The following is a 26651-nucleotide window of genomic DNA, read 5'->3' as shown; positions in this document are numbered from 1 at the left end:
GGGGGGGGGGGGGAAGAAAACCAAAAGAAATACAATTTAGAAATACAATCCTTTTTCTATCTTACAAATGTTTCTTAGACCACTGTCATGACTTTCAGCAACATGATTTATGATTTATTTTTTAATTACTATGGCTGGCAGTGCTGCTGCATTAGCTGTCTACATATCTCTCATTTCTGTGATTAGGATGAAAAACATACATTTCGGACATACAAAGAAAATGGGGGAAATAGAGTTTCTTTGGAAACACAGATGTTTTTCTTGCTTTGATGAAAAAAGAAAAACTTAACGTCCTAGAGTGTTGATGGAGCACTTAGGGGAACGCTCAACTTTAAAGTACAGACTTGAAATAGACCCAGTGCTTATATAATTTACAGAGTCACACAAAAGGAAGTTTCAGCTTAAGAAACACAACAGGATATAACTGCAGATCACAATTTGCGTTTGTTTACATGGAAGAATTCTGTTCAATGATAAGTTACAGGATTAAACTGTACTCCTATTCTGCTCACAATGATTCTGGTAGAAAGGGCTGCCCAGCATGGCTAAGACACTATCTTTAAACTTCTGCCTTCAGGAGCCACCACAACATCACAGATCCCACACTGACCAAGGTTTGAAGTACAAGCATTTGTTCTTTTTCCTCCTAGAGAGTATACACCTTATTAAATAGGAGTATTATCATTGCCATATCTTAAAAGGTAAATGATATTCCAAAGCAGCTGGTAAACGCGAGATACTAACATTGTTCACGTAAGTTCCTCAAATGCATACAACAGAGTGACTGAAAGCCTTGTTCTACCTTGTCTGCCATCTACAGTTGCTAATATTTTATTTCCAATTTGAACTCATTTAACCTTATCCAATGCTACAAAACACTAGAGAAAATCTGTCAGGTAGACAGCATCTTCTAGGAAATATATTGTGTATCATGCAGTCTGGAACCAGACTATGTACAACCTTAAATTTCCTGTTCCCAAGCTGCTGCTCAAATAAAGCATTTCCAGAAAGCCAGAGGATGTAATAAGCCAGTATGTATTGATATCAGCCAGACAAGTGGGAATAACCTTTCCTCCTAATGACATTGGTGTAACACAATAGAAATGTTCTGTCAAAGGAAATGACGAACAATATTTTAATAACTGACCTAAATGCAACTGAACCTTTTGTTTTTTAAATAACGCTACACTACAGAACAAAAAAAGAGCAACAGGAAATCCATTGTCATTTATCCAACATGGAGCTAGAATATTGCTTTCTTCAAAGAATTCAAGAACACTTCACCAAAACAGTGTTTATGCTGTACTGCCTTAAAGCTACAGGAATTAAAATGAAATATTTGACTACAAGATCCTTATGAAATACCTTACATTTGTCAACTAATGATTCAAACAAAGCATAAACTGTTTATAAAAAAAAATAGCCTTGAGAAAAATTAAACTACCCACCCAGTACATATATCAATTACAACAGATTCTCACTGATGAAAGAGTAAATATATAATGGTTACACAGATTTTCTGTAACACAAGTTCTGATTTAAATAAAAATTCATTTTTAACTTTAGAATTATATTATTGTAGTGCTTGTTATTTGGTAATTGGCTATTACATTTCTAGTAATCTGGTTAACTTTTCAGAATTGCTGTTCTTTTTAGAAGATCTAAACTTATAAATGTTAACACAAACACTTCTGCAACAATGACATACTTATGTACATTTTTTTTTTCAGTATCATTGAGCTGCTTATTGGCCTTAAGCACTACATTCATTCATCTTAAAATACTGTAAAACCATTTTATTGTGATCCAATTTCAAGTCAAAATACATTCTACATTGTTCTCTCAGTTCCTTCTTCCTTCTATTTTTAAAATTAAAGTAAGCAATTACCTGTAGCATACATTGCTAAACCTAACTAAAGCAGAATTCAATGTTTATCAAGTTGATCCTTTAATGCCTAACTGCTACAATTTCAGCATTGTAATGATTCTTCTGAGAACATGCACTTGTTTCTCACCTTATTCAATGAGAGCAGTTTCCCTGCAACAGGAAATCGAACCCCTTCTTTAGAGAGAAAGTATCTTCTAAATAAAATGTTATTAAGCAATACACTGTTGCATACACTGTTAGACTCTCTAAGTTGTTTTAATATGCAAAATCTTTAACTAAAGGTTTTGGAGCAAAAAGGAGTGCACTTCGTTTTCTGATTGTTTGCCTGAAGGCTGTACTCCAACATGAGCTAATACAGCTTTTTAAGGAACAGCATTTTAAAATATTTAAAACATTAGAAGAACAGAGCGAGCCCCTGGTGTTTCAGTGTTCCATGGCTTCAAGTTTTGCCACAGAACTCAGATCTTGCATAAGAATTATGCTTTGAATGCAACTTCAAACTATGAGTTTCAGTTGTTATGGCTTCAGAAAAAAACTGGAAATACAAAAATACACATAACCTCATTTTCTACAGCCAGACCTGTTGAAGCTTGGCAGGTATGAAAAACCCAATTAAAGAAATAACCAGCAAATATGCATACAGAAAGAGACTTGCTGCTTTCTGTGTCTCCTACCAAAACTTCCTTCTGCTCTACCCAGCACGATCTTCAGTTTCATCCCTGACAAAATTTATACATTAATATCATTTTACCAATATCAAATGCATGCCTCAAAGATAGATTTTCATCTGAAAGTACTATAAAATTACAATAACGAAGAGTTTTATATTAAAATAATGAGCACACTGACTGGGGTACTGACAGACGAAGTTACATATTTCACTCAACAAATCTGTCCTAATACAAAATGAGATTTTTGCAGACCTTCCAGAGAGTTAATGAAATTTTACAGAACATTCCATAATGCATTTAAAAGAAAGGATTCCAGACTTGGATTAAATTCCTTGTCTCGTTTGCTAACAGATATCTTTAAGTGAACTCTGCAGTGCAAACTTTTAAAGTTACTCAAGTTAGCCAGCTAGACTGAAAGTGTACAGGAACATACAAGTATGAATCAACCCATATTGTGCACCTGCAACTAGTTCTGCATTCATGCTCATCTTATACGAAGGCTTACATGTACCTCTCAGATTGGTTACGACCATTTTTAATGCTATCAGTCTTTCCATATCTCATGAAAGAAATGGTCTCTTCTTACAAGTAACTGGTGATAAAACGAGGAAATGGCCACAAGCTGCACCAGGGGAGGTTTAGACTAGACATAAGGAAGAAGTTTTTCGCTGAAAGGGATATCAGACATTGGAACATGCTATCCAGGGAGGTGGTTGAGTCACCATCCCTGATGTGTTTAAAAGTCGCGTAGATGCGGCACTTGCGGATGTGGCTTAGTGCTGGACTTGATAGAGTGGGGTTAATGGCTGGACTCAATGATCTTGAAGGTATTTTCCAACCTAAGTGATTCTATGAACCTGTCATTTCTGAGCACACAGATGTGAAACAATTCTCTTCCGTCTAGACACTGCTTTCATGTCTCTCCATAATCTTCACTAAAACTAGTGTAGCTTTCCTTTTCTAAAAAGTTTAATTGTTACACTGGGGTACTGACAGACGAAGTTACATATTTCACTCAACAAATCTGTCCTAATACAAAATGAGATTTTTGCAGACCTTCCAGAGAGTTAATGAAATTTTACAGAACATTCCATAATGCATTTAAAAGAAAGGATTCCAGACTTGGATTAAATTCCTTGTCTCGTTTGCTAACAGATATCTTTAAGTGAACTCTGCAGTGCAAACTTTTAAAGTTACTCAAGTTAGCCAGCTAGACTGAAAGTGTACAGGAACATACAAGTATGAATCAACCCATATTGTGCACCTGCAACTAGTTCTGCATTCATGCTCATCTTATACGAAGGCTTACATGTACCTCTCAGATTGGTTACGACCATTTTTAATGCTATCAGTCTTTCCATATCTCATGAAAGAAATGGTCTCTTCTTACAAGTAACTGGTGATAAAACAAGGAAATGGCCTCAAGCTGCACCAGGGGAGGTTTAGACTAGACATAAGGAAGAAGTTTTTCGCTGAAAGGGATATCAGACATTGGAACATGCTATCCAGGGAGGTGGTTGAGTCACCATCCCTGATGTGTTTAAAAGTCGCGTAGATGCGGCACTTGCGGATGTGGCTTAGTGCTGGACTTGATAGAGTGGGGTTAATGGCTGGACTCAATGATCTTGAAGGTATTTTCCAACCTAAGTGATTCTATGAACTTACCTGTCATTTCTGAGCACACAGATGTGAAACAATTCTCTTCCGTCTAGACACTGCTTTCATGTCTCTCCATAATCTTCACTAAAACTAGTGTAGCTTTCCTTTTCTAAAAAGTTTAATTGTTACCTCATCTTAAGCAGTTCAATTTAATTGTAGGTTTACTAGATTCAGAAGACAACTATGTATTTTCCCGTGAACACAAAAGCCTGATATTGTCATCTGTAACAACTGGCTAAGCCCCATTTTTCCAATTAGGGAATTAATTCAAAATGGTCATCAGAAAAATTAATGGAACAAGAACTTCCATATGATAAAAGAGCAGAATCCAGGAGCATTGTTGCCCACACAGTTATTTGTAGCTACTGTCATACAGAAGATGGTCAATAACTATTTACTATCTATGACTAAGCAATTTAACATAAGGAAGCTGAATATTCTTTTGTGGCAGAAGCTTCCCTGGCAATTGGTAACTTCTTTCATTATTGGACTATGGTTCAGGAAAAGGTCTTTAAGAAAACAGTTATTTAGACCTTAGAGTAATTAAGCATTTGCATGTACATCCACTAACTTCACCCTCTACCTCACATTGTGTGGCAATATAAAAATAATACTCAATTATCATACCGAAAATAGTAGACCACAATCATCAGTAGTTCTGTTCTGAAGACCCAACCAATTCAATTTAAAAAAACTCACCAAGAAGCATAATTTTCATTAAGTATAACACCATGGATTTTGTTAGGGTGCAAAAGTCAATCTTCGAATTCCTTGGCTCTTAATCCTCGCTCCTGACAGAAGCTGCTTGCACAGTAAGAGAGCAGTTTGATAGGGAAAGGTTTTTGGACCATCAGACATGACCAAAATGTTGAGAAAATGAATTCACTTAAAGTGTATATGAAGAGGCAGAATAAAGATATTATAAGGCCACCCACAGAGTGCAATTTACACCATTTCAACAGTAACTCATTTAAATGAATAGCAATGACACCAAATGGATGCAGTCAGACATAATCAGTTTTAATGAGATGTTTTTAGAGGCAAGGCAAGTGAAATCCCCCCCAAAGTAGCTTCTCAGCCCTTCTAGCAAAGATATGCAGAACTTAGCTTTCCAAAGTAGCCATGCTATTCAACTTTTGGCAAAGAAACCACATTAAAATTTTGTTCTGGAACATTTTGTGCTTTGCAGTCTTTCCTTTACCCTTCCAAAACACTAATCAAGAACCAATGCTAACAACTTAGTATCCATCATTACCTATTCCCCCCTTTTTCAGAACATAATGCACCTAATGCTCCATAAGCAGCTAATTCATAGTCTCCTTCACAGATTATTGTTTCTTTCCTAACTCCAAGAAATGTCTACTACAAACTGTAGTTCTACACTATCAGAAAGAAAATACTGTAACAATTTCTAATTGATCTGAAGTTGTTTTTCTCTGAAATGTGTTTAAATATCCAGGTTGCCAGAATATCTTCCAGGAATGTGATTTTAAAGAAGACAGATTGTAACTGTTTTTCCTGGCTATACTACAGGAAACAACAGCAAGATCTTATTTTAAGTTAGTGCACTTTTTTATTTCTAAGCAAGAAATTAACTTTCACGAGAAAATGTCAGTAAACAAAACCTCCCAAGCCCATAGCACTGGCAATGCATTTCTATAGCATGTTTCATCCAGAATTATCACAAGTAATAATGTTAAGTACAGATTTGCATTTTGTTTATATCTCTGCACACGACACACACAAAATTGCATTCTACAGCGGTTTAAAATCAGCACCAATTTAAGGTTTTACCTGAAATGAGAAAGATCACACTGTGATGTCAGCACTCATGCTCCCTATAAATACAGGGGAGATATGGGTCCAGTGGCTACAGCATTACTCTAGAAACTGGGATACCTGGTTTCAGTACCTGCTTTGCTATAGTCTTCACAGGCCACCATGGGGAAATTGCTAACAGAAAAAGGCACAGGATAATTATCTGCCATATGCTCACATCTTTCTATCAACAGATATTTTTCACAGTATTTGCAGGGCTGGAGTGTTGTAACTACTTCAAAGGCTTCAGTTTCTTAGCAGCCAGCACTTAAAACATCCTACAGGCTGCAGTTTCAAATCAATCACTGTAAACCTACGTGCCATCTACTTGTCATCTTATTTTCACAGGTTCTTCATATCCCCCTCCCCCAAAGCACCACTGGAACAACTTTCTGGAGCTATCTGCTTGAAATGATCATTTCTGGGCACAAGCAAACATCAAAACTTAACATTTCATAAAAACAGCTCAACTCAGGAGCACTTTTGCCAAATACAACCCAAGAACTTCCAGACGTTGTGTGCTCCACTAGCTATTGTGAGCAACGGATAAAATGTTTGCATAAAGCAAAGCTTGGGATAGTCAGTATTTATTTTATTTTTAGTAAAAGGCTATGAAAACTGGATGCAGAAAGTACAACAGCTTATAAACACTTAGCTGAAATCTCAAATACCCAAAGTGCTTGATTTAGCACAAAAATACAGAGCAGGAAAACAACACACTAAGAAGTCAATACTGCCTTCGGAAAAGCACCTTGTATTTTGTATACAATTATTTTTCCTCTTTTCTTCCACTGACCACAGAACATGATTCCTGATTAAAAACCCCATACCCAAGGCGACTCTAAACTTCAGCAAATCTGACACAGAGAACACTCTGATGCATTCAATTAGAAATAATGCACTACTGCCTCTCAAGTACCATTCACCAGAAAAAGGAGCAAACTTGATTTTCAAAGGTTACTGCAAATTATTCCTATGCCCCATTGTAGAAGCAGTTAAGACACAGCTGATCTTTGTATGTTAAGGGTGCTTTGGAGATACAGAAACTGTGAGGTTGAGCCTGGAAGAGCATTTTTAAGTTGTGCACCCTTCAAGAAGTCTGCCTGTTTCTCCTGCAGAGCTCTCTTACAAGATAATCAGACCCTTAAAAACTAAAACTGCCTACTATCAAAACAGAGAGAGTACAATACTATCTACTTAATCTCCTAAAAACTTGGCATGCAGAAGTATTTCTTGTCCTACTTTACTAAGAGATTAGAGTAAGGTTTGTTTCTCTCCAGACCTCCCAGCACACCTCTCCCAAAACCAGATGGCAGCTTTACCTGTTCTGAGAAGAAATTTATTCCCTCAGCACATATAAATCCTTGGATAGGGAATCCAATACACTCATCATTAGTTAATCCATGTGAGTACACAGCATTTTTTTTTCCCCTTGGGAGTCTGCTACCAGAGGCACACATATTGAACTAGACATGGCAAGTGAAAGGAGCAAACCGTGAAGATAAGATTAATCTTGACACAAGACACACGCACACACATCTTTTACCTAACAACTTACTCACTGTGCACTAAAGGCATCATGAACGGGTTCCAGCTCCTCAGACCCTCAGGTAGACCAGAGAACATAACACTGTCTCAATGCTAATGCTTTACCTCAAGAGTTTCTTTTTAAATAGCAAGTCTTTCAATCTTATCAGTTCTTGGGGTTTTTCCTTTCCTGTCAAAACAAGTAATTTTAGCTACAGCAAAGAGGCAGAACCTTCACAGCTCATGCTTTGGACAGTGTCCACTTGAGCATTTATTGTTGGGTGACATGCAGAACTGTTTACTTCTAACCTTTTTTAACCCAAATATATCCATCCTTATTTTCACATTCATCCTACAAAAGAGTTTACCAGGCCTTTAAAATACTATCTGTAAAGAAAATATTTACAAAATACCATTGTGCAAACCTTAAGACATAGGAAATAGAAATTATTTCTCTACTGTATCAGAGAAATTGATGCAAATTAGTTATCTCTTCTCAAAAAAGCAGTGTAAGAAAGGACCCTTAAACCACATAAAAGCTGCATCTATAGAAAAATGTATACAGCAAAATTAACATAAAACTTTGAACGCTGCTATTTCAAACAGAAGATTCAAGATTTTGACTAAATTTGAACTACCTGTCTGTAGTTCTCTTCAAAAAAGTGCAGATATGCCTAAGGATCTGAGACAGAAGATAGCAAGGAAACACAGACAAAAGCACGTGAAGAATGAGTAAATCAAAGAGATGTTTGAAACAAATACAGACAGAAACTTAGACCAGAAAAAAAGTAAAACTGTATCCTGAGCCCTCCTCCATTTGGGGAAAGAACAGATCTTTTGAAAATTCCCGAGTGAAAAGACATTTCTTAGCCCCAACAATATTTTCTGAAGGACAGAATCTGCAGGGTCCCAAAGTTAAAGTAACTCCATTGAAGAAAAGCACAGTAATAACAACTTCACAGTCTAGAATCGAATCAAATATGAAACCAGATCATCAGACAGAATATCTGTGTCTAACTGACCTTCTGTAATGTGTTAATTTAAAACCTGTTCTGCTTGTATATTCATAAGCAATGACCAACTTTCTCCATGGAAAAATGCATTATCTTGGCTTAACGAATTGAATTCAGAGGGTATACCACATTGAATTCAAATGTATTCTCAATCAGGAAGACTGTGCTAGGTCAGATATCTTCTCCCTATTTTTTTTTCTTTGAAAAAAAATCAGTAATGAAAACCTGTGTTTCTAGAAAGCTGCTTTAAAGCCAAACCATTTCTTACTGTTCTAGAGTTCTCGTAAGGAAGTGAAGCGCATTGTGCCAATACTTTTACATGCCAGGGCTAGATTCCTTTAATTTTCTGAGTTAAAATGCCAGTTTCCTTAATAATAATAATTTTTGTCTAAATTTTAGTAAAACATTGCTGAAGCAAAGTATGGTTCCATTGTAATTACCAGAAGCAAAAAAACAGTCATAACTACATTATCAGTTTGATACAAACTGTAGACATTTTTTAATTTCTGGATTCACTAGGTGAAAACTCTAGCCAAAATGTTGTGATTATCTCAAGCAGAACTTCTGACCTCAGCATATCCTCTTCTGCTTACACTTTGAGAGAGAAAGCCAAGTTTTGTAAACCGTGCTAGGAAATGTTGAAATTTTAGGAAAAGAAAGTGAGGTAAAGGTGTATAATAATTTTACATTAATACAAAATGGTTAAATAATACAAGGTAGCTAACACCCTCTCAGCCTCAAAAATACAAACAATTCTGTAGAAAGAGGACAACTAAAAGGGAAAGGCTAGAAGAAAATTTCAGAAAACTAAAACAAGGAGAAAAAGGAATCTTTTCACAATGCCGAAAGGCCTCAAAGGAAAATGGAAAGATGATAGGAAAAAATTGCTTTGTATAATTTCTCTTGAATTCTTTCCATTGAACTGTTTGCATAGCCTCCATCTTTACCACAGAGCTACAATCCTAACACTCTCAGCACTGTATAACTTCTCAGAAGGACCTCCTGAATCATGGCCTCACACGGGCCGTAGACAAGCTAGCTAGGTTACCCCAGGAGAGTATTCCCAGCCAGAATCTTGTTCTGGGGAATTATCACTTTAAACTCAGTACAGGCACAGTAAAAATAAAAGCAAAAAAACCTGTGCCTAGTTTATGACATCCCTTGCTAGCTGGGTCAACGAAACAAATGAGGATTCCATAGGGGAAGTGCGTGGAGCTCAGACACCAAAACCAGACTAAAATACATTCAAAATTAGATTCTTCCAGGTCTAGTCTCAAGAGGAATGTTGCATTGTCTTAGCTTTATCGTTTGAAAACACAGCCAAAAACATATATCATACATGCCAACAATACCAGCCAAAAGGTCTTTCTGCTGGCAATGTTCCTGAATTGAATTACTCCTCTGATGTGATTCTGTCACCATTGTGTATCCATAGCAGGCAAACCTTAGCAACCCCTCTGTGACCATATGCATGTGAAGAAGCTAACCTTATATATAGGTTATCACATATATGTGTTTGTAAATGCACACATACTTCCCCCATATATACAAGTAAGTAGGATCAATATAAAAAGGCAGGAATAAACAGTTTTCAGAATTCACATTTGGTTTAGAAAGTTAAACAGTAAAGAGAACTAGATTATAAATAATCAAAACACATCTTGACAAAGTCAAGACACGACTGAAAAGCTCAACACAAAAAATGTTAATATAAATAAGTTCAAAATGAAAACAAAAAAAATTCTCATAAAATGCAGGATCCAATCCTGCATTCTGTTTCACTTAAATTCCCCAAGTTCAACTGAAACCAAAGCAATTTAAGGCTTTCAGTATGGGAGTTGTAGGTTAGGGGTTCAAGAATGAAATAATTTCTTTCTGTCCCAAACAGAGCAAGCAGAAAAATTAATGCTAAAATATTTCAAACTTACTGACACGTTTCCCTGACAAAGAGAACCCATCACCACAACTTTGAAGTTTAAAGTCCTACTCTGAAAACAATCGTGCTCATGGTCATTTCAGAGAGGCTTTCATACAGGAACACTTGATGCCTCCATCTTTGCCAACAATACAACAGCCAGACTTTTAAGAACAAAATAGTTTAAATGGCATTAGTTAATGTAAGGGATGTTTGTACTTTTGTGTAGCTACTGTGAGCATAGAAACAATAGATGCTGTTGATATACTATCAGGTGCATGAGACAGATGTTTAAGAAGCATTACAGAACAGAGAAATATTTAAAGGATCTCTTCACTACTCACTAAAAATCTCAGCAAGTTGACAGTAATAATGGTTAAGAACACAGACACAGAAAACAATGCAGCCTTCATGACAGCCATCATATAGCCAAATGATAAATACAGATTCTAATAACTACAAGAACTTAAAATAAACATTGTTCTACACAAAATACAGAGCATTACATCAAATACACTTCAGTAGCACAATTAGATGCATCAACTCCACTGTGACTGAAATCTGTGCTCAGTATTAACAATTACACAAGGGGAAACAATCTTCCCAATGCTTCATACTAGCATTAGAACTTGTGTGTCCCATCCTCTGAAGTCCTGTGATCCCAATGCCCTTGTTCCATGTGAACGCAGCACTAAGTATTCCCATAAATACTAGCCCACTAGGACACATTCAACACATACTGGGTTTTGGGAAATGCCAATATCCTCTTGCCTCCATCCCCACTACAGCTAACAGAACCTTTCTGATTGCAGTGGGTCAGCAGAATAATTCTGGGGAGACTCGCTGGGGACCTGAAGTTGGATGCTTAAAACCCGAATTCCTTAAATTGACACGTTAGCTTGCACATACTGTTATTGTCTTCACTTTGCCAAACAGAACATACTTCAAAGTCACTGGAAAAATAGGGTTTACATTTTGCATAAGCACTTCAGTTATTATCTGGCTCATATTAACAATCAACAAGGCTAACATAACAAACAATTCTTGTTACTCAAACTGGCGTCATTGTAATAAGCTCCAAATTAATCTAATCCACACACAATCACCAATCTTGCTTTGTGCCAACTGAATTTTTAATCAGAATGGAGTGAATCATAAGTTGTTTTTAAAATACATTTCTAATACTTGTCATCCAAAATGAATAAACACTAGAGCATGGAGAACTTTCCTATTTACATTTTGATAAGCTTCTTTTATTTATGCACACTATACAGAAAAGTATCAAACACATACAATAGGTGAGAACATTTTTAATGAGAATAAAAAAATGTTTATTTCTAATAATGCTTTGAGCATGAATAGCATCACCAACCTAAAGAATTTAGATCATTGACTGTAATTAAAACTGTATGACAAACTAAAATAAAAGGACTAGTTGCTCTGCTGTGTTGCTCCTCAATTTTTACATTATTCTAGAAGATCAGAATACACATGAGATGTAGCAACAAGGAGAGTAACTACTTCTGGTAAGGCATGCAACAAAGTGTTCAGGAATTCTGTGGGGGAAAAAAAAGATAGTATGAAGTCTTCACCTACAGCATCTACTTCTTAAAATGCACCACCTCTGGCATCTTGTTTGAGCTGTCTGGCTAACAGGTGCTTAAGTGAACACCTGTTACCACGCTTAACTGAAGGAGTGACTGAAGTGATCTGAAGCACAGCCATTCAGATATCTTCAGGGAGGTCTACTGACAGCCTCTACTGAGCCACATGAGCTTGAGGAATCTGGAGTACCTGGTTCTCCTTTCAAGCTAAGAATAATGCCTGACTCAAGCCATGTAACAGCATGTGATGACTTCTGCTTGGAAAACAAGAAACGCAGGCAGATGAGAGCAGTGCAGGAAGGCTCAATGTCAGAATTCCTACAGATCCAGAAGCATGTATTACTTACTTAAGACACTGTGCTCCTCATTTAATACAATCTACATGCTTTTGTGCATGGTAGATTCTTGTTTTGATTGCCAGGAACTGTTGCATCAAAAGTATTTGAAGATTGCTCAAGATTAAAAGCATTAAATTACACTCAACGTGCTAATCAATTATTACTTACAGACAGTAGAAAGGTATGTTAATAAATTAAAAACTATCTAGATGTTGATATAATTAACTTAAAATTATCTTTGTTAAAAAGCTATGAGATCTGTGAAAAAAAATGGAGTTATTCAAGTACTTAGCATACTAATCACAGAATGAGAACCACAGCATGGTTGGGTTGGAAAGGACCTTAAAGATCATAGTTCCAACCAACTCCCCTGCATGGGCAGGGACACCTCCCACTAGATCAGGTTGCTCAGAGCCCCATCCAACCTTGTCTGAACACTTCCAGGGATGGGCCTTCCACAGCTTCCCTGGGCAACATGTGCCAGTGTCTCACCACCCTCACACTAAAGAATTTCCTCCTAATGTCTAATCTAAATCTCACTTCTTCCAGTTTTGATCTACTACCTCTTGTCTTCTCACTACAAACCCTTGAAAAAAGTTTCTCCCCAGCTTTCCTCTAGGCCACCTTCAGATACTGGAAGGCTGCTATGAGGTCCCCTCAGAACCTCTGCAAGTCATGTTGAATATTAAAAGGTGAATGCAAAAGCAAAGACACTCCATACAGACCATAGCTGCAAGGTGCAATTAACATGCTCTGATAACATCAGGATGGACTGCAGGAGAATGATCAAGGACCTTATTAAAAAAGGTTACATTTACATAGTGAACACTACAGCAAGACATAATGACCACAGGAAAGCTGTTGGCTTGCAAATTTCATTTTTGGTTTGTTTTAAATAATTTTAAATTAGGCTGGTTAATATCTTATTACGCATCAGGGAGCAAATGGCTCTTCAAGCCACTTTCCAATGAAGAAGACGGGAAGCTTGTTTTGTGCTTAGGCAGAAGAAAAGCAACATTCCCAAAAGTATCATTAATGAACAATTTAAGAAAGAAAGACAGACAACCAAGAATGTTTTGATCCTTGTAGGTTTCCCTGTGAATCACTAGTGCTAGTGACTTCCTTCCACATGAGAAATATGGCACAATATCACACTCTATCTGAACAGCATTTCTACAATATGCCTCAAATTATTTTTAATATCTCATTTGCTATTTGTTATTTATTTCAGCTTGCCAGAACATTAAAAAGATTCCTCTTCCTTTAACATCAGCTGCAGAAAGTGGTTGCTAGCGTGAATACTTCTCAGGAGGTTGTAAGATCATGAAACAACAAAAACAGAAAAAGGGGAAAACAGGAGAACTGGTAAATAAAAGATTGTGAAAACAATTCTAGAACTGTCATATGACGTAAAACATTTTCTATAAATAAGCCTAACATAACAGCTATTCAGCAGCACCATAACTCCTTCCCAAAGCAGTTTGTGAGCGTAACAGCCAAGTGACTGGGGAAAGAAAAGGAATAGCACATTCACATTTTAAGAATTCTGTAAAGTAGGCTAAAAATCATTATTAAAACCAAATATTCCAAGATTTTACAGTTTCTCAATAAAAACTAGTAAGAGGTGAACAAAGATAAAACCAAAAACCAACACATCATGTCACATGGCAAGGATAGGTTCAACTTTCTGGGTACTACCTCATGTTCTTCCACAATGACACCTGTACCCCAGCATTAAACAGTAAAACACAACAGTCTCTGACTTACTTTTGGGAGCACCTATACCTGATGCAATCACCCAACTGTACTGCAGACATGCTTATAAAGCACAAAAGAAGCTGCAGCTGAGGACTATGCAAAGAGGCTCTCTCTGACAAGGCTCTACACCAAGGGAAGTTCAACTAAAAGACACCTCACATGTGTGTTTGGCCAGTGGCTCCCATATATCCCTACAAAATGAAATATATTTAAAGTGCCAATTGCTTTTTTGGTCAACTTTCTAATAAAAGCTAAAAATTCTGAGGAAATTCTGCACCATAACCACAAGCACTGGACACTTATTGGAAAAAAAATGCCCAAACCCTATCGTCAACCAATAGTGTCAACCCAGAAACAAGGCTGCAGGTTTGCAAAGGCAGCAGAACAGACCCCTAAGACAGGGGAAGAGTAAACGAGAAAAACTCTGGGTTTCAAAATACCTTAATATGTCTTGGGCAACTATGACTTCTAAAAAGAAGAAATATTTTAAAGGCATGAACATTAATAGTTTCTTCAGCAAGGCTTTAGTACTCCAGGCTGATTCTGAAGAGTGAACAAAATGCCTGGTTTCAGGTTGTGGTGTTTCTTCTTTCATAATAATAAGACTGTGCAAAAATATTTTCTCATTAAGTTGTTTATTGACCCTCCCACCTTTTAAAAGGGCACTTCTTTATGCTAACACTATCACACATGAGCCAGTATCTTTGACAGAGTGGTTTCAACAATATACAAACCTGGTTCTATCTTTCCTCATGGGAAAACAAAAATCGACATCACTACACAATATTATGATACTTTTTCTGGAACAAAATGCTGTTTCAAGACACAACTGCGTAATCCTTTTTGCTAAAACAGAATTTTTAAGATAGTCAGATATTAAATAGACATCTTTTTATAGCTACTCTGAATAGTTATTGTAAATGTCATCTTGTCTCAATAAAAATATTTTTTTAAAAACACTATATTTATGGATTCAACTTTGAATCAAGATTAAGTGTTGATACCCACAAAACAGTGAAATAAAAGGTTGGAGTTTTTCTTAATTCTGCATTGTTAGCAAAGTCCAATTGCCAAAGCTATTCTAAAAAAGCCAAGTCTCTTTTCATGATATAAGGTTCTCAAAACTGTGATGTACTTACATGTAAGGCAGAAGGATCTGGCAAAAATTCAGCATCCTCTCCAAAGATAAAATCTGGTGGCAGGTCAGGATAGTGAGCATTGAAAATTATATCCCCTGAAAAGTAATAAATGAAAGGACAGTTTGTATTTCTATGTATGTGCTTATAACTAAATATTGTATATCCTACACACATTTTAATATAAAATTGGATAGCTACATTAAATACATTTAACCTATATAGCTATATAACTTTTACCAAAAAAATCACATGCAAGATAAGCATCAGATGTTTTGGGGGATGAAGTAAGATTCCTCAGGCACAGCTTCTTCCTCCTCTGCAAGCAATGAAACTTGAAATAAATTATTGCTTCATATCTCAAATGGTAAATCAAACACTACTGAGGGTTGTCTCAAAACACCAAGTTAGAAAAGTGATCTTGTTTTTAAAAAAACCCACATTTAGATTGCTACGTTTTACGTATTAAGTTAAAGTCAAATGTAAACTAAGATCAGGATTTTCAAAATTCTGGTGCTTTTAAAACTTAGTAGCACTTATTCCCTCTTACCCTCCCCACCCACAACTCTTAGATGGAATAATACACAGTTCAACAGGAACCACTGCAATTATTCAAACTCTGTCCAAGATAATGCAATTATTGCACATTAAATTGATAGACAAAATTAAACTAAAAATATTTAAGCTTGTAAAAAAACATGTTTCTAGCATTAATTGTCTACTTCACAATCCCTTTTTCCTCTTTATGAAGATACAAAATATTAACTCCCAGCTTTTGCATAGAGAAGATTTGTGACGTAGCAGGCATTAGAAGAAAGAAAGATGTGTCAAGATCTACACAGCAAAGTAAAACCAGTCTGGTAAGCCTTAAAAACAACTCTGTTCAGAAAAAGTTAAATGATTTCTTATTTTTTCCAAAAACATGAACAAATGCTGAACAAATTTTACAAAGCCACACTGCTTCCTCAGTGTTGTCATCAATTAAAGACATTCAGTGTGACTGTCTTAATTGCTAATATTCTGAAAACTCACCTTGGCTCTAACTGGAAGCAAGAATGCTGTAAAGATTAATTTGCCAAGGATTAGGTCTCCTGACCAAGAAGCCAACAGCCTGTATGGGGTAGGTGTGCTCTACAGTATTGCTCCAAATCATAAACTCACTGCACAGTGGAGGTTTCTCCTGTCTGCTTCCCCTCACGTATGTCAGGAATACACGTAAGCACAAGGTGCAGGAAACAGTAGAGGTCCACCACTTAAAATATCCAACACAGTAGTTCATTTAACACATACTTTTCACACTGCAATCACTAGCTGCATGTTTTTCATTCTCTGCATTCCTACTTTATCTGAGTTAAAGAAATTGTACACATAGCTACAAATCAGGTCACTAGAAGTTGCGTTTCAACAACATACATACTATAGAAGGCTGCTTAGAATAAAGAAGGATGAAAACAACTTCATGTTTTAATGTTATACATCCATGTTGGATTAGCAAAAAACTATTAGATCACAAGGTGACTCCAAAAGTCTGCTTAGAGTACCGAGACTAGCAATAAACTGTATTCACCACTACAAGATCCACATTAATGGGTGAAAGTCAGGAAAGCTGCGACAGTAGGTGCAATATGAAGGTTCAAGCAGGTATTGACTCATTTTTCCTCAGTGTTTTCAGTTCTAAAGCAACATCATCACATGCAGTGTTCCAAGTATGACAGTAAATTAAAATTGGCATTGAACTTCCACAGTTCAGGGTATATCCTATGCAGTGACTCCTGCTGTGGGACAGGGCCAGCAGCTGGATAGGGTACCTTCTGCAAATCACTCAGGTGTGAAGCATGGCGACAATGAGGTCAGGCATGTCACCGTTGCATCTGGCCAAACCAATCTGTTACCTCTCTCACATGCTCATAGTTCTATACTACTTTGTGTTACACCCTTCTTCCATGGAATACTAGTGGCATATCATTCCTTATCCATAGTAGGTGACCAAAACCACAGATGTTTTGGTTTTTAAAGTTTTTATGACCTTCTGATACCATAGAACTAATCAGTACAAGGAGAGAAATCAGAGGAAAAAGTAACATTGTAATACTTGGTTTCTGTTACTTGTAATTGCTTCTACTTGCCAAGGGTAAACATGCCCCCCAAGTCCCTTCAGTAAAAGTAATTTTGAGACATGTATCAGCATTCAAGCCAATGTGTATTCCAAGAAAATTTTTTCTTATACCATCGTCATTTTCCAAAAGGCTTGAAGGGTTCTCTTGGCTTCAAAATAAAACAATTTCTTAAGTCCCTGTCAATCGTAAATCGCAAAACACTGGTGCTAAGACTACACTCACACTCAAAGCATGTCAGCTAAAATCATGCTGTTGTCCTTATTTTCTAAACAAACCAGAAACATATAATGTAATGAATTAACAACAGTCTTTCCTACAGTATTATAGCTTTTTAAATCCAAATGTAAACCTTAATTTATGTTGCTACAATCAAGCCTCACACAGGCTATGTATCAATAAAGACAAAAAGTACAGAACAAAATGGTGTTTCAACTTCTAGAAAAGAGCAGTGCTTCTCTATCATCAGTGGTTTTCAGTCTGTCAATTAAACACAGCATTTTACTACTGTAGATTACAAGATCTGACCTTAGAACAATTTTTTTTCACATATTTTAACAGGAAAAAAGCATCCCCTCAGTCAGATCTTATTCTAGTAAGATCACTTCTGCCATGAATCCAAATACATTCCCCTAGTTGCTCAAAGGAAAGAAAAAATAACTTTTTTTTGAACCATATTAGACATTCACTCATGTGACCCCTGGCCTCTGTAACTCCTTTGCTCCATCCTCTCCCCTCCATATATTCCTCTTATGCCTTGCTTAATTTACTGTGCAAGGACAGAAAAAAGTAACACCTCTGACTCTAGAAAACTTAGGTACCAAAAAATGTGTTTGTCCTATTGGCAACTACGAGCATAAGCTGTTTTCATAAATTACACATTTTTAACAAAATACACCTTTATAAAACAGACTAAAGATTAAGGAAATTGATCCTAAAGCTTAGTTTTATTCTTGTTAAATACCACAAACCAGATAATTAAAACTGCAGTTAACAGTTTTCTTGGCAGGACCATGACACATAAATAAAAAACGCTCTCTAATATTAAAAGAAAAGGTATTTAAACAATCACAATGGCCAACGCAACAGATTACCTAATATTACCTAATATTCATTTCACATAAATATTAACACTAGTCTCTGCAACAAGCTTACAAAATGTAATGTGTTAAATATATTGAATCATTGGCCACAAGTTTGTGCTGACCTAGAGGAAATACTGTTTTTTTAACAACTACTTTATTGGATACTTATATACTACCTGTGGTTTATCCTGTTCAAATATAATTGTGCTAAGGTAACACAAAAATTTTCAGCCAATAAAGCCAACTGCTTACAATTTGAGGATGGTTCCCATTTTAATTTTCAAAGCAAAACCAGAAAAAAAAATAGTCAATATAGTCCTACATTCTCTCCCCTTCTCACGTAAATGAAACAATTACCCTTTTTCCTTGCATCTCCAGCACTCAAGTATGCAGTTTCTCATATATTTCAACCCTGTTTGCCCTTACTGCCTTGACAGAAGGCAAATCTTGTGGCATTCTACAGCATTATTGACCATGACCTTTCAAGTGTAAGAACAATGTAAGCAAAACCTTAACGCTCAGATCACATTAATCTCATTTCTGTAGATCTACTAGCCAATAATTACTTCTGTGGAATTGTATTTCCACTTAAATAGTACTACAGAATTTAAAATTACTTCAATAAAGTTAAAGACATGGAATCAAAAATAAATGTAGAAGGCAAAGGACATACGACACATGTTTTGCTTTTTGTTATTAAAAAGTATTACTCTCTCTTCCTTTTTTCTCCTTGGCCAAACAGCATTGAATTGTGAAATATTTTACTGTACAGGATTTCAAAGGAAAAGTTAATATGTTCCAAATAGACATAAATATAGAAATATGAATACCTAAATCTATATTTTTTTCAACACACACACTGTTCTCATCTATCAAAATGCTTAAGCAAGCCTAACAAAGCAGTAATGTTTTACTACAAGCAAGACAAGTGTAACTCTGAAACCGAGAAATTTCTTTAATACAGTAGCTCTCCACTGACCTAACCTATTCTCAGGGTTTCCTCTCCTTATAACTCAGTTTTTAGAGTATTTTGTTTTCTTTTTTAATCATACTGTACATTTGGTAGTACTGAAAGATGTTGTACTGGGAGTGCCACAGCACTGACAACCCTGATTACCTAAAGGCAGCAGAATTAGGAAGCAATATATCAGTTAACTTCTTAGACTCTACTTTTGACATATTTATATTCTTCAGCGTTTTCTGACCCCCAAGATTCTTAAGTCAGCACTAAGTCTGTAGAATAAACATGCATATCCACTGCAACTTGAAGTAAGAACAATCTGAATGGAATTCAGCACATGAAGGACATCAACCCATTTGGCTTTTAAGATGCAAACAAAAAATCCAAATGCAATTTCATCACAAAATGCATCACAGATAACAGGAAACAGTGTTGATACAAGTGACCAATCCTATATGCAGCACTAGTTTTGAGAAAACAAAAAACTGTTCTTGTTGAGTATTAAGAAGATAGTAATTAGAATTATATTACTCATTTATTAAGAATGCTAACCAATCTCTTCTAGAAGCCACACAAATTGTAGACAAAAAACACTGATTGGTGCCCTCTGCAAACAATTTTTTACCTAAAACAGCCACTGTTAATTGTCCTTACATGTGCAAAAAAGAATCAGTTATTCACTTTGATTTGCAACCTAAACACTAAGTCACCAGTATGAAATTATTTAAATTAACTAAATGCAGACCTGCTGACTTGTCACTGGGTTCCACTCTAACGGTTTTAAGCCAAATATAGTAATACACTACCTACAGTCTCTTCTTAATTGGATAGCAGGAAAGATGCAGTTCCTGAAATGACAATACAACTTTGGTAAACGCAGAACTACTACTGGAAGAAGATACAGGAGTAATTCTCTTTCTGCTGTTGTGTTGCTGCTGCCAGGCTATTCTTCTCTCAAGTAGAGAAGGAAAGCTCAGAAGCTCCTCTTAAAACCATCTGCTGAAGCAGGACTTCTGTCTACGGGGGGGGGGATGTCTACCCCCAAATGATGCCTGGAACTACTGTGAGACCTTTGCTCACCTGACTGTAAATAATAATCCTATTACAGTAAACCAAGTGTAGCTTAAACTTTTTATAGGTTATTTAGTCAGTCAGAATATTCCTGAAGACAACAGACAACAACTGGAAGCAAGAATCCAGGATGTTTTTGAGCTTTATTTCTGACTTTGCAGGAGAAACAATGTATTAGAAAACGAATGGCAGAAAATTCAGCATTAAAGACTCAAAGATATCTCTTAATAGAAAGATAATTTGAAGGGAAAAAAAGGGGTATGACTGTATTTTTAAAAACTTTCTCTGTACCTCTGTGACACTTAAGAAGAAATTCTAGCAGCTACACTACATGCAAAGATGCAAAGGAGACCCAGCCTCCATGAGTTTCATTCAGCTGTTTAACCGAGTTGTTTAGTATCATTTGAGATGCCTCAGGGCACATTTATGGCACCTGTGATGCAAAGGTTTTCAGAGAGATCAGTGCTGTTTGGGTCAGCAGCTGAAAAGGCCAAGGAAAATACACTAGGGAACCTCAAACAGAGTGAGACAACTAAATTTAGCCAAGTGAAAGAAGTCCCACTTTTCCAATAAAAGAAAAAAATATACAGGAAGGATTTGCATGATGGTTATTTGGTTTGTGGGCAAAGGGTTGCAGGCATGTGGGTTGTTTTTTTTTTTCTTTAACTTCAACTGACAAAAGCTGTTATGGGGGAAAAGAAAAAGGTGTAAAACTGCATACAGAAAAGAGAAATTACATTCTATCATCAAGTGGGCCTATCTGCAAAAATGAAGTAAATTAGCTGGATCCCAAGCTGAACAAGAAGTTTGCACAACAATCCTAGTTATGTGCACCTCTGGAGCCAGGCAACTGCTTTCTCAGAAATTTTAGTACTAGAATTGAATAGGACAAAAATGAGAACAACAGATAATAGAAGAGAGGATAAGATACTGGTAGAAATTATAGACAGGCAATGCTGGAGAAGTTGTAACAGAGACATTGGGTGGGTGAGAAAAGGAAAGGCCAAAGGGAAGGACAAATACAGTGAAGCAAATTGACTGTAAACCATCACCAGTAACTGTAGCGTAAACAGGGGAAGAAAGGAGAAAAGAAGTAAGTAGAAAGGGATTATGGTAATACCAATGTGTAGTCCTAACCAAAAATCTTTTAAGCCTCTGTAAGTCCACACTTGTACATAGATATTTGTAAGACCACTTCCCTTGACGCAGAAGTATACAATTTAAAACTTAGATTTGCAAAAACTTGTCATTTACTTGCTCAAGGGAAGCTCAGAACACATGAAGTATTGTCAAAAAGCTGAACAATGCAAGTGAGAGGAAAGTGATTAGTTAAAAGGGAAAATTATTTTTGTAAACCTTGTATTCCAAGAATAAATATAATAAAAATATTATACTCTCTTGATGTTCCCAATTAGGCACACTGATTAGATAATGAAAAAGCTAACTGTGTCCTGGGCTGCATGAAAAGAAGCATGGCCAGTAGGGCCAGGGATGTGATTCTCCCCCTTTATTTGGCTCTACTGAGACCCCACCCGGAGTACAGCATCCAATTCAGGAGCCCCCAACATAAGAAGGACACGTTGCTCTTGGAGAAAGTCCAGATGAGGGCCTTTAAGATGATACAAGGGCTGGAGCACCTCTCCTATGAAGACAGGATGAGAGAATTGTGGTTGTTCAGCCTGGAGAAGAGAAGGCTTCAGGGGGAACCTCATAGCGGCCTTACAATATTTGAAGGGGGTCTACAGGAAAGCTGGGGAGGAACTTTTTACAATGGCTTGCAGTGAAAGGACAAAGGGTAATGGATCAAAACTGGAAGACTGGACATTAGGAGGAAATTCTTTAGCGTGAGGGTGGTGAGACACTGGCACACGTTGCCCAGGGAAGCTGTGGAAACCCCATCCCTGGAAGTGTTCAAGGCCAGGCTGGATGGGGCTCTGAGCAACCTGATCTAGTGGGAGGTGTCTCTGTCCATGCAGTAAGGTGGTAACTAGATGATTTTTAAGGACCCTTCCAACTCAAACCATTCTATGATTCTATGATTCTGTGAACAGGTATCTAAGGAAAGTAGATTCGTTACTTGTGCCACATAAAGCAAGACTCAGCAAAACTCCAGAAAACACTGCCTGGAAAAATCTTTGGTACTTTGCATGACCCAGCAAGAAGACACTTAACATACAAGTAATGATAACACCTAAGCATAATCTGAATTACAGCAACCAAAAAATCCTGCCCATAAGAGCCTCAACTAAACCACAAATGGTGCAAAATAACCTAATGGTGCACAGAAGACTGGCACATGCATTGCAGCAACCTAGTAATCAGAATCTTGAATCTTACAACAGTTGCAAAATATTTTTTACAATTGTTTCCTGGCACAATAAACAAGCATTTAGCAAGCCAATTTCAAAGCAGCTTATGAAAGGGCAACAAGGAGGTCAGGCTCTCCTCCCAGTTTATCATTTTATTTGTTTATAATCACTTCCTTAAAGTAGAAAGCCACTGGAAGACTACATTAACTTACTAAAAGAGTTCCATCACAGGAGTAAAAGCAGATTAAATTTTGTATATTATGGGCAATATTCTTAGACTAGTTAGGCAGGAAAACTGTAATTTTTCCCCTTCTAAGACCTGTAACTAAATAAGTAAGTAACTAAGAAACAGAAATCAGTTGTAAAAAGAAAAATAAATGCTAAGTTTCAAGCGAGACAAAAGAAATGTGCTTTCGGATCAAGGAAACCAAAGTGGCGGCAGTAGAACCCAGAGCTGTAATCCACTCACATAAAAACAGTGAAAATCAGACAGAAGATGAAAATACTAGAGTTCAAAAGGCAACAGACAACAGTAGCATCACAAGGGCAATACATTGTTTAATCACTGTGAAATTCCAGATGACAGCACTCAAGGACAGAGAGGGAGGGAGGCATTAGTGCCTGAAAAAGAAAATGTGAAGAGCACAGGCAAAAAAAAAGAAAAAAAAAAGTCAGTTTGTCTTAGCAGCAAGAAGCAGTGAAGGCTCGAGTGAATCAGAAAACCAAAGGATTCCAGGGCTTGCTGAAACAAAATTGGAATGACCAAGGAATTGATTCTTAATGGTGTATTTTAATTATTTATATTATTTAATAAAGACTATTACAGCTTGTAATAGTAACTGAACTTATCCTGATGATTTCTACTATGACATCTGCCTTTTTGTTCTAACAAGGAAGACTGCAAGAGTTACAAAACACTTCCCCTCAAAATATACTTCTCCCAGAAAGGGCAACAAACTTCACTCAGCAGGTAGGGCTGTCCAGAGTGCAATAAAGGACAGCTCTGCATACCAGAATGCTTAGAATAAGTTTTGTCCTTGAAACATAGATTCAACCTCTTACAGGATATTACAGTCTTCTTGGAGTTAAAACTTGTATTAAAAGTTTTGAAAAACTCAGATATAAAGAAAAGCACCGAGTTGAATGTAGCAGCATTGAGTACTGGATGAACTAATAAAAACAATACAGCCGTCTCAGATTTAATTGACAGTCTAGTAGGAGTAGATTCAAGTTTTCCAACCATTCTGGCCATGAAATCACAGAATTTATGGCTTTCCTTACAGAAGAAAATGTAAAAGTGTCTGTCTGAAATCACCATTAAAAAATGTCTTAAGCTTGATGGAAGACAATTAGTATGACAAACTAACACTGATGTAATATTTTCTCCAGCATAATATTGTGGGTATCTCCAAGGTGTCCAAGGTTCCCAGCTGGAACTGAGTAACTGTTCAGTATAACTTTCCAGCAGCTCAGAGTACATGCAACAGTAAGCTGAACGTGACAGCTGAAAAACCTACTAAATAGCTAACTGGACCTCAAGAAAATGTACTAAAACCAGCAACATGCCATTCTTAAACTAACAGGACATTTGATCTTACCAAAGGTAACACAGCAATTATTTTATACTACAAGATAGTCAGCCACTCTTATTGCCTGCATATACACTTTCCCCTTTTTCAAGAAAACTGTGAACTTCCTAGTCTTTTGGAAAACAGGATTGTGACTATGCAGTTATACTTCTCTAAAGTAGCATACCAAGAGTTTTCAACATATTAGGATTCATGCTAGGGTATTTGTGCAGTGGCAGCGGTTATGATTGATGATATGCAAAGATCTGATCTGTTGCAAAGAGGATGTAACACAAACCACAAAGGAACTACACACTTCAGCGTGTATTTGGCACCACAAAATTAAGACCATATACTGGGGATCCTAAACATTTTCAGCTAATCTTTTTATTCTGGCAGATTTCGCAACTTCCCTTTGCAGAAATATTCTGCCCTTGCAAGATAACATATCTAACAACAGCCTACAACAAAGCATCTACAAATCTCTGGTTGCACACCATGGCCATCTTCCCCTGCCATCATTACAGATCTAAAATAGATCTGTATTTCAGATCAGTCCAAAATAATTAAAGCTTTCTTGAATCTGCATGTGTCACTACTTATTCCTCAGCCTGTGAAACTGAATGATGCACAGCATTTTCAAACATTTAATGCTGAAATGTGAAATATTATTATTACTTTAATTCACTGCTATTATAAGGTACCTCTGGAAAAGATAACGCTTGTTTACATCACTTTCAGTTGGTCATGCTAGAACATATATCATGGTTAAAAAGTGTGGTTTGGATTTTGCAAGGGTAGGGAGGAATAGTAGCATTATATCTGTTTTGGTTAATTGCTTATGTGATATTCAAAAAACAAGACCTTCGGGAGAAAGAAAGGGAAAACACTGATTTCTCAATATTGAAATTTAGTGCACAGTCCATAATCATATTTCTAGGTACTTTAACTGGACTACAGTCATTTAGTATATTGGTATAGTCTGCATGCCTATGTCCTTGCATACAGGCATTCTAATCTACTGATTTTCCTTTAAGAATTAGGAACTATTCCAGTTTCTACTTTAAAAAAAGTGAATACTTAAAGCTCTCATAATGTAATTATACTGTCCTGTAGGGTGATAACGACAGAGTTATTACACAAGACATAGAACATATTACACAGGAGAGTATGATACCATTCTCTAAAGTAACGTCATCCATTGAAGCTTAATTTCACTGCACTCTGACCATGATCATCAAACAAGTCTCAAGTAGAACCTACTACACATAGGAGGACACATGAAGCCTCAACAGGTTGTGTCTGCTACAAAATACATTTTTTTTTAAAAAAAATTTAAATAAGGACAATAATTCTACTTGGTAGCATTGTTGTCTTCATATAATACAGCTGATACTTAATTAAAATTCTGAATAAAAGCACAGCCATATCTTTTTTTTCTTAAGATAATTGCTAGCTAGGACTTAATATTCCATTTTTGTATTTTTGAAAAGAATTTTAAGTAAGTCTCCTGAGCCATTATTTTGTACGTTTAGAACAGATAAAATAATCACGGTACACTGATACATGAGCCTAGCTCCTCTCTCAAACACAGAAGCAAACTGCCAGACCAACTCCTGGTAAAGACAACTTTCCTTGTAAGTACCAAATGGAAGCTTTGAAGTACCTCTAATAAGATGAATTTTAAATTAGTTGACTTCTGTTCATAATGGACAAGGGTTTCCAGTGCACTGCATAACAACAAGAATTACTACAGAAGGAATACAACAATATTCTTAATATTTAAAATATCTGAAGAGAGTTGTAGCATGTGCATGATGCAGTGAAAACCAGTATTATCAAAGCAGTGCGTGTTTTAAATGCTTAACATCTCTGTTCACACCAGGAACTTGCTCCTCCAGATAGCCCAGGACAGCTGAGGTTGTACAGCACCTCTGGAGACCGCCTATAGTTCAATCCCTCAACTCAGAGAAGGGTCAACAAGGGCATGCTGCTAAGGGTCATGTCCAGTTGGGTTTTGAGTATCTCCAAGGAGCGAGATACACAAGCTACACAATCTCTGAATGCGACCACTTCCACTGTTTGACCACCCTTCAAAAAAGTTCTTCTCCTTGCATACAGGCATTCTAATCTACTGATTTTCCTTTAACAATTAGGAACTATTCCAGTTTCTACTTTAAAAAAAGTGAATACTTAAAGCTCTCATAATGTAATTA

General features: G+C 36.5%; 1 protein-coding gene across 1 annotated transcript in view; it reads right to left on the bottom strand.

The window, feature by feature from the left end:
- BRE (brain and reproductive organ-expressed (TNFRSF1A modulator)) overlaps window positions 1-26651 on the bottom strand; it is a 170871-nt gene that overhangs the window by 126268 nt on the left and 17952 nt on the right. The window contains exon 3 of the mRNA XM_010004931.1: window positions 15331-15425. Within this exon, the coding sequence (XP_010003233.1) occupies window positions 15331-15425 (95 nt within the window). The remainder of the gene's footprint in view (window positions 1-15330; window positions 15426-26651) is intronic.

This window comes from Chaetura pelagica, unplaced genomic scaffold (assembly GCF_000747805.2).
Source record: "Chaetura pelagica isolate M959 unplaced genomic scaffold, ChaPel_1.0 scaffold13, whole genome shotgun sequence".
NCBI classification, from domain to species: Eukaryota; Metazoa; Chordata; class Aves; order Apodiformes; family Apodidae; genus Chaetura; species Chaetura pelagica.
The sequence above is the reverse complement of the archived record's forward strand: the minus strand, read 5'-3'. Positions and strand labels throughout refer to the sequence as shown.